General features: G+C 48.7%; 2 protein-coding genes across 5 annotated transcripts; both read right to left on the minus strand.

Moving 5' to 3' along the window:
• Positions 1–245: 245 nt before the first annotated feature.
• On the minus strand, positions 246–9979 carry PTPN22 (protein tyrosine phosphatase non-receptor type 22). 4 transcript variants are annotated; one of them, XM_015885212.3, is made up of 21 exons: positions 9625–9853; positions 7196–7304; positions 6991–7067; positions 6260–6355; positions 5908–5946; positions 5732–5803; positions 5578–5637; positions 5305–5447; positions 5054–5120; positions 4755–4832; positions 4139–4231; positions 3531–3607; positions 2473–3197; positions 2241–2324; positions 2018–2148; positions 1904–1931; positions 1679–1759; positions 1474–1580; positions 1335–1365; positions 1131–1208; positions 246–974 (listed from the first exon to the last, which is right to left on the minus strand). In XM_015885212.3, the coding sequence occupies exons 1-21, from the start codon at positions 9709–9711 to the stop codon at positions 910–912; spliced, it is 2328 nt and encodes a 775-aa protein (XP_015740698.2). In that variant the 5' UTR covers positions 9712–9853; the 3' UTR covers positions 246–909. The 4 variants fall into 4 exon arrangements, 3 of the variants coding, with proteins under 3 accessions (XP_015740698.2, XP_085383270.1, XP_085383271.1); XM_085527144.1 differs by lacking the exon at positions 5908–5946; XR_014938766.1 differs by lacking the exons at positions 246–974; positions 1131–1208; positions 1335–1365; positions 1474–1580 and having other exon boundaries at positions 2018–2161; positions 9625–9979.
• A 160-nt stretch (positions 9980–10139) lies between these two features.
• Positions 10140–12016, minus strand: BCL2L15 (BCL2 like 15). Its single transcript, XM_015885216.3, has 4 exons — positions 11780–12016; positions 10954–11093; positions 10663–10878; positions 10140–10312 (listed from the first exon to the last, which is right to left on the minus strand). Exons 1-4 carry the CDS (start codon positions 11883–11885, stop codon positions 10295–10297), a joined length of 480 nt encoding a protein of 159 aa, XP_015740702.2. The 5' UTR covers positions 11886–12016; the 3' UTR covers positions 10140–10294.
• Between the last annotated feature and the right edge of the window lie 195 nt (positions 12017–12211).

The raw sequence follows: 12211 nt of genomic DNA on the forward strand, positions 1-12211 counted from the left end.
CGCATGCGTGGTGCGGTCACGCGCCCTGCGTTACGTCAGTGAAAAGGGCGGGAAGACAACGGTCCCTCAGGGCCGCGGTTCCAGATGAATTCCGGCCCTTTATATATATACATATATATAAAATATATTTTTAAAAAATAAAATTATATATATATATACACTTATGTATATATATAATTATATATTTATTTAATAATTATATATATAATTATATAACAGTTATATATATAATTATACGTATTATATTTTATATTATTATAAATAAACTTTTATTTATTTACACGGCCTTTGTCACACATCGTAAAACACCATCTAGATTAAATACACCGTCCCACAGTTTGGATATATGGCCTTCATTGTTCCTGCCTCACAGATGGTTGTGTGGGGTTTCAGTGAGGGCCAGGCCTGCAGGGTGTTTGTTAAGCAGAAATAACAAAGAAATGTAGTTCAAATGAGGGAAAAAAATGTGAAATATGAGGGAAAATGGACAGTTTGAGATGGGGATTCCCTGTTAGTGCAGGGGGTGGAACACAGGCACAGCAACATGGCACCCATGGCCCCTCATTGGGCCTCCACACCATTGAGCATTGCTGGAATCGCTGTTTTCCTTCACAAAGCTCAAATCTGCCCTTGTAAAGTCAATACAATCCCTGATGCAACAAATCTGATCATTAGTTAGGATAAAATCAGCTCCTGGGCCTGATATCCACCCTGTTGTGAATTGAGAGCTCAGCTGGTGCCTACACGTCCTTCTGTTCTTCAGAGCTTTGGTTGAAGGATGTGCAAATAGTGCCTCAAATATCCAACGTATTCCATGTATTCGTTCTGATGGGAACCTTATTGACATGAGCCATCGCAGTGTATCGGGAGATATTCACTCCTCCGTGACACCAAATCGATCAGGTTCACCTAAATATTCCATGCTGGTGGTGGGTTTCTTGGGCCTTTTGGTTTTATAAATCGACTTGCAAAGCCTAGGGGAAAAAAATGCACCAAATTAATCATGCTATAAATATTGACTGTGTGATTTCCTGAAATAATGTTTTGTTTTCTTTTTAAAGGCTTGTCATCCCATGATTTATGATGTAGTTTACTTGAAGCAACAGCCTGTATTCATCATGAATACGTACCAAAACTAAAGAAAGAGCTCAGCTGATGTGAAGGTGCAGATTCTGATGGTTTTAGCAGTGAAGATGGGCTACAGACACCTGCAAACACAGAGTTGCACTGACACAGTTAGTGATCTTCATAACTCCATGAAGAACAGGGTTTTTGCAGCCCTACAGGAGAACATGCTGCCACACATACAGCTGCAGTGCACACAAAGCACTTACTTTTTCTCACGTTTTTCAGTATTTTCAAACTCTGCAAGGAAAAAAAAAGATAAGTACAAAGGTTGTGTCTATGATTCGACAGCTCGGCATCATCACTAGACTTGTTTCCTTGCTCTAAATGCTCTGGTTGTTTGCTTACCTTGCTTCTCCTGAAGCATTTTGCAGGCTCTTTTGATGATGTTTCAGTAGCTCCATTACTCAAGTCCCAAGAACTCGCTGTAGAACTTCTTGTGGGAAGCTGCAGACCTGGGAATATAAAGCAGAACATTTTCTGTGGTCGTTCACGAATCCTCTCCCTTTTCTCAGTGCTTTATTGCTGCTTTTTGAAAGAAGTCCGCACTTACTTTCTTCATCAGCGAGAACGAACGACTCCGGGGTTCTTTCAGGAAGAGGGGGAGGAGAATCGGAGCGATCCAGGTTTGTCTCTGGGAAAGCAAAGACGGAAGGTTTGTGTATCTGCCTTTGAAAATGCATATATCTGTTCAATGCAAGGACTGCAGAACTCTACCCTGTATCCTCCATTGTGTTAAAGGAAACACATAACGTGCAGTAAGAGGATGTGACTTTACCTGAGCGTGGGCTCCGAAGCTTCAAACTCTGGAAACAAAAAACAAGGATAGTATATAATAAGGAAATTGACACAGTGATAGTGCTGGAGAAGAGATAAAACTGCACTAATTTACCTTACTTGGTCTCAGTCTCACTGAGTCATTAAACGTCACTGAGGGAGACACACTGCTCTGCTCCAAAGAGGTTCCAGTATTTTCATGTCTATCTGGAAGCTGAAAATCTGAGGTGGCCAGAGGAAGTTCGCCTGGAAACAAACACTGCTCTGATCCCCCATGAAGCTGAGAAGGGCCCTCAGAGCAGATGTCAGTCCCTGCACTTACTGCTAACTGCACTTACCTGATTCATTGGCCACAATAAAGGACTCAGGAGTTCGCTCTGGCAGGGGCGGAGGATCGTCATCATCTGTCTGGGGCAGGATGTCTAAAGGAGGAGATGTGAGCAGGTTACTGCATGGCACACACAGATGAGAACAGAACCTCTGGCATATGAATAGTAAGACTTGTGCACCAAATCCTGATGGAAGGTGGGATGAAACCTCCTGAGGTCCCCGCCAAGCACTTCCACTTACTCAGTGACAATGTCCTCCCAGTGCTTGGCTGGGCAGCGTGGTGGGATGCAGGCCGGAGCGGTGGGGAGGTGGGCACTGTGCAAGGAGGGCCCTGCACATCCTGCCCAACAGATGGCTCTGGGGATGGTGGCTCATCTGGGGAGAGTGAAGAGAAGTAGGGGTCTTCTGCTGAACAACAGTACGGGTAGGGACATTGCCTGCAGTTCCTGTGGCCAGGGGGACAGTCTGCTACTTGGCTTGAGTGGTTCAGCTCAACAGGGAGAAATACATCCTGCTCCTTCACCTGGAAGCCTGAGCAGCAGGTATTTGGTGACTGAGAACTCCAGGTGGGCTTTGCAATCCCTCCATCGCAAGCCCAGATTTCTCCTTGTTGTGGCAGCACAAAAGGTATCGATGTGGTCCGTGCCAGAGGTACTTTGCAATGGGCCCCTCTCCTGCCTGTTCCCTGCAGCTCCTGGTCCAGCAGCAGCTGCTCAGAGGACCTGCTGCTGAGCTGCACACTGCGGTGCTTCTGAAGGGCTTCTCCTGCACTCCACATCTTGACAGCAGCTGCATGTCTGGTGCTGCTGATGTTCAGAGTGCCAACAGAGACCGCTGGTCTGATGGAAGGGCCTCTGTCCCCAGAGCTGCCCCGCGCTGCTGTGGCAGACAGGGATGTCAGCGGTGCTTCATTTTGTACCAATGGAGGAATATACTGGTGCACATCTTGGTCCTCTTGTCCCAAACTGCAACAAAGCATGGCAGCGTGAAGTCAGAGGCATCAAGCACTCAGGGATCTGTTAGCCGATTAACAAGGCCCCGGAGCATTGCTTATAAGGGCAGATCTGTCCTCTGGGAACACAGAGCCTGCCCAGTTCAACATGGAGCTACAGGGAAGCCCTGTTTGGCTATCATTAAATGGGGATCACAGGAGGACCCTTTAGGCAGCTAGAGCAGTCCTAGTGGTGTTTTCCAACCATGGTGATTCTATGATCCCACAAGATACACGGGAAAAGTGCATCTTCCTGAAATAATAGAGGTAACTGAAAATACAAGGGACACTTGGGTGGTGACCTTACCAGGTCAGCAAACTCAGAGAATAAATATCTTCCACAGGGGTCAGCAGTGGCTTGGGTACAGGATGCCTTGTTAGAACCTGATGGAAGAAAGCAAGAGAGTAGAGAAAAAGAATGCAAAGAGCACAAACGGGCTATTTCAGGAGACAGAACTTCTGCCAACTATTTGTAATGATTAACAGAGTTTGGGAATGACAAACACCAGCTTGGAAACATCAATTTGGCACTTTTCAGCCTTTACTTAAGAGTGGCAGTTCTTAACTTCTTCATTTCTACAAGATTGCAGACAGCTACAGAGGCAACGTAATGTTTGTGTCTGCAGCCAGAGAATAAGGAGAAGCTGTTGGTGTTGGGGCTGTTCCTGTTTACGTAACTTCACGTTCTCCCTCAGAAGTGCATGAGATTTGAAATACTTTGACATGGCTTTTCACAAGATGAAATGGCAGGTGAGGAACCAGGGGCCACATAAACACCTCAGTGAATTGGAGGCTTCTATTCTAATAGAATTATGAATAAATAGGGCAAAATGTGATGTGTTCCATTCTGCAATAGGTTAAACCTGCTGTGCCTCAGGCCGCAAGAGGCTGTGTGTTTGTCCTGGTGGCTTTTACCTGTGAAGAAGCAGAATCTTCCTGAGCATCCAATGCTTCAATCTGTCTTTTGAAGAGCTCAATGACAGCATTGTAAACCAGCTTGTACTGCTCCTGCGTTCGACAAATAAAGAGACGTGAAAACCAATACAGTACAAGTCACCCCTGGTCACCTATCACCCAAATCAAACATCAGCCCCTGTGAGAAGCTGCCACTTTGTGGTCTGGTGGCAGGACAAGTTCTCAGAAGAAGTAGAAGCTGCAGTTTCCACGGGGTTGAGACCAAAGCATTTGGTTTTTTTCTGTTAGCTGCTCACACAGCTCTGTTCTGCACTGAGCTTCCTCTTCAATCGCTCTCAGTTGAGAAGAGTTTCCACTTTATTTCCTAGATGGCCGTTTGTTTCACAGCGTTAAGGGTTCAAAAAATGGCTCTGCAAGCATTAAACTATCGCAGCTGCTTACAGAGAAGTGGTCAGAAATTCGTTTCTGCAAAATCATTGCTCAGAAAAGGGACCTTACGGAACAGCTGCACCCCCAGTTCCCAGCCCTGCAGCCATTCTGTGCTCCCTTACTGTGAGCCCTCCTGGGGAGGTGCTGAGGTTTCAGTTCTGGTGGTATTCCAGTAGCCAGCATTTACCTTGGTCTGCACTATCGAAGGCCTTTGTGTGCGCATCTCCTGGATCAGGCTGAATATACTGAAGTTCACTGGAACAATCTTGCAAGAAAGAGAAGTTATTAAAACTTAAAAATGAAAGCAGGACTCTGTAAAGTGTGGAGAGACAAATACAGACAGTCAACTCGTATTGAAGACTGAAGGCCAGTGCCAACCCAAGACCTGGAAGCTGAAGTCCAAGCCAAGAGCAGCGGGAGCAGGAAGGTCTGCAACCTGCCTGCACAGATGCTCATGTGACCACACGTGGTGGGGCTGACACCTACCCCATCCTTCAGCAGCTTCCAGGTGTAGTCAATGGCACAAACAACTCCTGTTCTCCCACAGCCAGCACTGCAACAAGAAGCAACACAGAAGGGTTTCTAGCAGAGATCAGAGATGGGCAGGCTATATTCTCCAACAAGGGTATTGAGAAAGCCCTACAGCCTCGCATCCCACACCACAGACAGCATAGACTGCACCACCCATCCCTGTGGGGAGGCCAGGGAGGCACCGGGCACACCCTGCCTACACTCACCTGCAGTGGATGCAGATGGGGATGCTGTCATCTGGCTGGTAGCAGCGAACCTCACCAATGAGCTCCAGAATGGGGTCGATGGAAGTGGGAATGTCGTGGTCGGGCCAGTTCTGGTAGTGGAATTGGTGGATGGTGCGCACTGCCTGCGGGAGGAGAGAAGTGCTGGCAGGACACTGACGTGGCCATCAGCACAGTGAGCTGAGCTGCTGTGCTGCAGCCATCTCTAAATTAAGCCAGCCAAGATGCTTTTCCTGCCTTAACTTTTCTACTTACTTCATTCAGGGTCACCTTTAAAGTCCTGATCACGTATTCATTTTTCTTTTCTTCAGCTTCCTGCAGTACAAGAATTAAAGTCACGTTTTCTGCAGATGGCAGCAGTTTCCAGTGCACGTGCTGTGGTGTGAAGGTATGAAGGTGCTTTACTCACACAGGTGATGGAGAAGGGACCGCACTGCAGGGAGGGGTCTCCCACCTCTGCCCAGTACCGCTCACATTTTTTCTGTAGCAAAAAGCAAATACCTGGTTATTCATTGCTGCCCACTTGATGCACTTCCACCTTGTCCTGGTCCTGCTGCAACACAACCAACTCAGTATGTTACTCACCTTCCCCATTTCAAACTCCATGCAGGCCATGACCACGATCTGCAGCAAGAAGGTTTGTTAGGAGAGTTCTTTTATCCAGGCAGAGAAATCAGCCCCGTTGTCTGGGGCTGCTCATTGGCCATAAAGGAGTTACTTGGACTGCCCTCCCAGCATCAGACAAAGCAAACTCAGGACACCACCCACAGCTCTGGACCTTCCCAGCACAGGGCTGGATGGATGGGAACACATCCCAGCTCAAAGGAAGGACACACAGAACACCCGAGTCTGTCTCTTCAGTCACAAAGGAGTTCTGGCTGCTTTTACAGACAACTTTTAATATAACAAAACAAACAAACGTGAATCTGCATCTTACCATGACTTCATACTCCCAAATCATCCTCCAAAAGTCAGTGACAGTGGTGGGGAGAGGACCTTGGGTTGCAATGTATGCTCTTGGCCCATAGACTCCCTGTTTGAATCAGATGTGAAGACACGTTTGCATAGCTCAGAAAAAATCATCCCTCTTTCTGAATCCTACTTCTCCCCAGTGAGGCCATAAGGGGGGACTGCTATACAGTTCCATGTTAGGCACATAATTAAATGAAGCAATCGGAAGCCAAGCTGTGAAGACATCCCAAAGGCAGAGCCAGAGCCCTGGGGCTGGGCTGGAGGCAACACCTGTCCCAGCACCCAGAGCTGCTGGAGGAGCCCACAGTGCCTTGCCTGCTGCTCACTGCAGAGCTGAGCAGTGCTGCTCAGCATCCGGCCATCAGCACCCAGGGTTTGGGCAGCCCAGCCCGGCCACAGGCAGTTTTGTGTCATCCCCCCCCCTGGCAGGAAGCGAGGACTGTGAGCCACAAACTTCTAGCCCAGTAGGCGTGTGGCCCTGAGCCTGCAGCCTGGTGCCTCTGTGCTGCTTCTGAAGGGCTTGCAGTGCAGAACCTGACACCTTTTGGCCTCATTGCACAGCGTGGTAGCCACTAAGCACATCGTCTGCTTGTAACCACTGCCATAGGACCTGCTCCTCCTGGCATGAGGTGGCCGGGGTGCTCCAGCAGCCTGCAAACACCTTTACACTGCAGAGCACCATGAAAGAAGCAATACCTTGATGAAGTTGGCATTGATGTAATGCGAATCTGTATCTGATGTGATTAGGGATAACTCCACTCGGCTGTGGTCATCTGCAGGCACAAAAGCAGGAGAAGCAGCAGCAATGTTAATATATGTATCCCATGGCCCTGAGCCCCTCCGGCTGCAGCACAGCATAGAAGGGAAGGCTGAACAGCAACATTTGCAATTCCCAACCTACAGGGCAAGATGTCTTTGTATCTGTTCTTCTTGACATTCTCTGGGCACTCAGCTGTGGCTGTAGGGTAGATGTTATCCGATCTATATTTCGTTGACTGCTTTTTCAGCTTCTGTGGTAAAAGAATGGAACAAGTTACAGCAAATGTGCTACATACAACACTATTAGACAGCGCGTGTGACGGTCTCTGGGGGTCGGGCTCACCACCACAAAGCAAAATTTACACCATTAATTCTTTTCAGAGAGGCTTTTCTCAAAGTACTCAGACCGAGAATAGAAACAGAAGCCACCAAAGAGCCCCAGAATGGAAAATGAGGCCATGGGAGGTGGGGTATGTGGGCTTCTGAAGGGAGGGGATGCATTCGTACAGCATGGAAAGCATCGCCCTCAGCAGTGAGTGTAGTAACGTGGAGTAATGCTGTTAGAGAACTTCACTCCAGCATCATCACTGGGGTCCATGGAAGCAGGACGACAAATGGAAACCCTCATCAGTCTGTGCCTTTGTGAAAGAGTGATGTAAAAGGAGCAGCGGGAAGGGACGGCTGACACACCTGAGCTGTGAGCTGATGGAGCATCTCGTGCTTTGCACACACGTGAGTTTTAGCAGGAAGTGGAAACAGTGGTTCAGCCACTCCGCTCATAGGAAAGACAGACTGATCCCGGGGTCACCGAGCCAAAATAGCTCCCTATGGTCAAATGGGTGGAGGAGGTGGCTGTGCTGTGCTGTGCTGCTGGCCAGTGTTGGAGCACTTGGACGTAATGTGCTCCAATGGCACACATGGGCAGGAATGGCAGTAGGGGCCAAAGGCTTCAGGCACTGATCTGGGGGATCAAAATGAAACCTCCTCCCACCTCCTTCCAGCATAACCCCAGCCTCCCAGGTTGGATATCAAGGAAGACAGCTGCTCAGCTCTGGGACTGGTCCATATGGCTCCAAATCACTTTGCAGTCCCTGCATAAACTGATTTAGGACTGCTGGAAAATGACTACATATGAGAAAGCAAGTGGGAGAAAAACAAGTGGCAGAAAACAGAGACTCAGACAGAAAAGCTCTGTCATTTCCAGCAGTATGACCCCAATATGCACATACAGGTTCTTATTCACACAGAGAGGGGAAGCAGCAGCATGGATCCAACATTTATCCCAAGTTTGGAGCACAATTCATTCACATTATCTGTACTTGCAGAAGTGGCCATCAGCTCAGGCCATTCAGGGAGGATTTCTCCCTATTCCCAGAGGAAATGCTGCCCTGACTTCTTCCACGTGCTGCTGCTGTCAGAACACGAGCTGCTCTCTGCTGCTGGAACCGCACACCCCGGGCTCACCACCCTGCTGCCTCACAGCCCTGCCCCAGCAAGGGGGAAAATCCAGCAGCCTGTGACAGTGCTTTGTTCCATGGAACAACCGAGTGTTACTGCAGGCTCAGATTAATCACTTCCCTCCGACCCAGACAGCTGGAAGTCGAGCACTAAGCTTTCCCAAGTGTTCGAAATTACGATCTCATGGGGTTTGCTGAGCAGCCCCCAGACTTGCTGCCTGGCACAGCCCTTGGGGGAGAAGTGGGGGTCAGTGTTTGTCCTGGTGTTTGTCTGAGACACTGTGCATTGCCATCTGAGGCTCACCCCAGCCACCCAAACAGCAACAAGGCTGGCAGAAAGCAAGCAGACCTGGGCACTGCATGGATTTTCAGCAGCCAGACACTGCGGAACACTGGAGGAAACCAAAGCCATCAGCAATTTCTACTAGTTTTGCCTTTAGGAAATAAGAAATAGATTTCCAGGAGGAGGCAGGAGCACTGGCAGATGTTAAGGCACACAGACTCATTCCAGATGAATGGAGCCCTTCCATATAACACAGCACAGTGCTGGAGGCTGTGGAAGCAGTCAGCACAGCCCTCCTGCCTTGGCCAGGTTGCCATTCATACATCCATGGACAGACACAACCAACCTCAGGTCCACACTTGTGTCCTGTTCTGCGGGGGGTTCGGCTGGGGGGCTTCTAGTGTGATAAATAAGCAAAGAACTGCCTCAGGTAGCAACTAGAGCTTCCCAGCAGGAGCACACATCACAGATGCAGCCTATTGCAGTGGCAGTGAGCAGCGCTGTCCCTGTTCCTCAGCATGTCCCCAGTGCAGCAACAGGGCAAAGCGAAACTGCATCCCAATAAGTGCATTCGCTCAGTAGAAAACAGGAAGCACTTGGTAAATTATTTAGAAAACCAAACAGTTTCACTTTAAACACAAACCTTTACATTACTCTTCTGTCTTTACGTTCTCCTTACTCCAGTTAACTCCTGCATCTCTTTCAGCTTTAAAATGTATTGAAGATCTTACTGTCACATGCTATGTTTCATCTCCCATTTGGGGAGCGGTGACCGAGCAGATCTCTTTTCAATACACCCAAACACAGAACCGTGCCTTAAAGCAAACTTACCAAAAACTCATCTGCAAATGCTTCTTGGTTGAGCTTCTTGCTCTGGGCTCTTTCCAGGTTCTGAAGCAGGATTTCCCTTTGGTCCATGCTGGAAGAGATGGAGCGAGGCTGGCCTGCCGAGTGCAGGAGAGGACATGTCAAGTGCAAGTCACAGCGGAAAGCACCAGCTCAGAGAGCACTCGCTGCAGGCTGTGGTTTACTGACTTCATCACCAGCCTTAAAGGAAATTAGTGCGTAACAGATACCGTGGCCAAACAACAAAACAAAACACAGCTCTGGGCCCTAGTGCCTCCATTCAGAACCACGTGTGCTCATGGCTGTGTGACAAACAGGGTCAGGAGCTGGGGGCCAGAGCTGGGTACCCCACAGCTGGGTGCTGTGACTGCTGAGAGCCCCCAGAGCCTCATGAGCACACTGGGATCTTGGCTGGGACGCTTGTCCAAGTCATGGCACACTCTGGCTCCCAAGCCTACTTTCCTGGCTACATTTATGAGAAATGCAAGAAGAAAAAGAAATAATGGCAAACATTTATTACTGTTTATTTGTAGTGATAATTTCTTTACACACTGTGGTTATCCTAGCAACATCCCGATGAAATATGAAAGCAATTGTTCCAGTTATATCAGTGAAAGTCCCAGCCTCACGCTCTGGAAGGTGGTGCAGCCCTCTCTCAGTTGTCCAGCTTCTCCTGAAAGCAAACAAAGAACCAACCCATGTGTGTATTGTAGAGGAGGGATTTGAGGTGGGTCTGAAGCTGCTGGCAGAACAGGAGGGATGCAGGAAGGCAAGGCAAGCTTAGCTCCCAGGGCACTGTGATAAGGAATTACATCCTGACGCAGAGAAGCAGATGGGAAGTTTGGTGCTGACTTCAGTAGATCTTCACCAAGGCGTCGTGCAAAGCTGTTTGCACAGCTCCATGCAGTGTGAGCTGATGAGTGGGTTTGAGAGCGGACCCCAGGCAGAACAGCACATAGGAAAGCTCAGAGAAACAAAGGCACGGAGCCAGCAGTGCTCAGGCACACAGGACCATGAACTTACCCATCCTCCATGGGCCACAATGTAGTTTTTCACTTGAGTATTTTCATTAATTGCTTTTACGAGGTGACCAGGATTGAAATTAGCTGCTCCTTTCTTAAGAATAAACATCATCAGCTTCACAGAAACAGAGAGAAAAGCTCTCTCATAGACCAGCTCAGGGTTCTGGTCACTCCATCTTTTGCAGAGAGAATCCACAGCAGCTCCAAATTTCTCCACCTGCAAACATCAGGAGGGCAGTTTGAGCTGCTTCTTTTTAAATGACAGTGTAATTTACCTTACCAGGTCCTTTACCTTCCCCATGAGTACATCACGAAGAACCTGCGAGGAAATCCTTTCAAAGTCCATGTTGCACTGATCGCCGATCTGCCGCAAACGACTGGCAATAATAACCGGGTCAAAATCACTTGGCTCTTCCTCACTCTGCACAGACCCTGAAACAAGGAAAAGAGAGGGCAGGCTGAGGGGCTGGGGGGTAATACATGGCAAGGCAGAGGAGAAAGGAAGAAGACAGAGTCAGAGTGAGCTGAACTTGGGGAGGATCTCCAAGGCACATTGCACAGATTTGAGGTACATAAATCATCAGAACTTAGCTCAGCTACTCAAAGTGAACTTGTTGCTTTTTTCTTTTTTCCTTCTGTTAAGGCATTTGCCATAAAAGCACACAGAGATAAATAGCGTTTTGTTTTGTTTTTCCCCTGGGTTCTCAACCAGAAGGAGATACCCATCACCAACATCAGCAGAAGTATTTCCAAGCCTCACAAAGCCATAAGGAACTGAAAGCAGGACCTTTCAACAGAGCAGCATGCACCCTGATCTCCTGCAGCACATCCTACCCTGCTGCCCTCCCCTCAGCACAGGCTGGAGCCGCAGACATCCCATGGCTGTGTGCAACCCATCTGCTCCAGGGGAAGGAAAGCAGGCAGAGGCTGATGGGGACTTTTGCCCCCCAGGTCCCACCGAGGCAGGCTGCAGCTGTGTTGTGGCTCCAACAGCCCCACTGCAACTGATCCCACAACTCAGAGATCATCACAAGATGAAGAACTCCAACACCCGGCACCAAGCTGCACCCCCTGCCTTTACATCCCTCCATTATCCTCAGCAAGAACTGAGACCTCACCTCCCGAGTCTGTCTGCAGGCTTCGGAAATGGGCTCCATCTTCGTTTAGGAGATCATCAAATAAGGCTTCCACAATGCATGCTGTCTGTTCCTCAAAACTCCTCATGGCAGCTTTCTTACCCAGAGCTGCTGGCAATCAGGAATGCCTCCCAGCTCTGGGGGTGAGCAGAATGTTATCCTCCTTTTCCCAGAACAGTGCCAGCCCTTCCTTCCGGGAACAGCATGGCTGCAGGGCCCTGCTGAGGAGCACAGCACAACCTTTGCCCTCAGCCGTAATTGCTCAAACTACAGGTGTGGTTTAGTTTCAAAATAAGGCATTGCCATGGAGATAAAATCAACGAAAGAATCACATGAAGCCAAGGATCAGCGCTGAGCCGTTTATCAGGAAAGGTACCTGGAAGGAAGGGCAGAAACTCAAAGTCCTGTCCCAGA

This window comes from Coturnix japonica, chromosome 38, assembly GCF_054131305.1.
Source record: "Coturnix japonica strain WE chromosome 38, WE-NBRP24, whole genome shotgun sequence".
Taxonomy (NCBI): Eukaryota; Metazoa; Chordata; class Aves; order Galliformes; family Phasianidae; genus Coturnix; species Coturnix japonica.

Coding starts and splice junctions, on each gene's coding strand:
- PTPN22 (XM_015885212.3), bottom strand. CDS start 9,711: ATGGACCAAAGGGAAATCCTGCTTCAGAACCTGGAAAGAGCCCAGAGC. Junction 5,121..5,304: donor CCCATCTGCATCCACTGCAG/GTGAGTGTAGGC, acceptor TTCTTGTTGCAG/TGCTGGCTGTGGGAGAACAG. Junction 2,325..2,472: donor TGGGAGGACATTGTCACTGA/GTAAGTGGAAGT, acceptor CTCCTCCTTTAG/ACATCCTGCCCCAGACAGAT.
- BCL2L15 (XM_015885216.3), bottom strand. CDS start 11,885: ATGAGGAGTTTTGAGGAACAGACAGCATGCATTGTGGAAGCCTTATTT. Junction 11,094..11,779: donor CCTGCAGACAGACTCGGGAG/GTGAGGTCTCAG, acceptor TCCTTGTTTCAG/GGTCTGTGCAGAGTGAGGAA. Junction 10,879..10,953: donor GTGATGTACTCATGGGGAAG/GTAAAGGACCTG, acceptor TGATGTTTGCAG/GTGGAGAAATTTGGAGCTGC.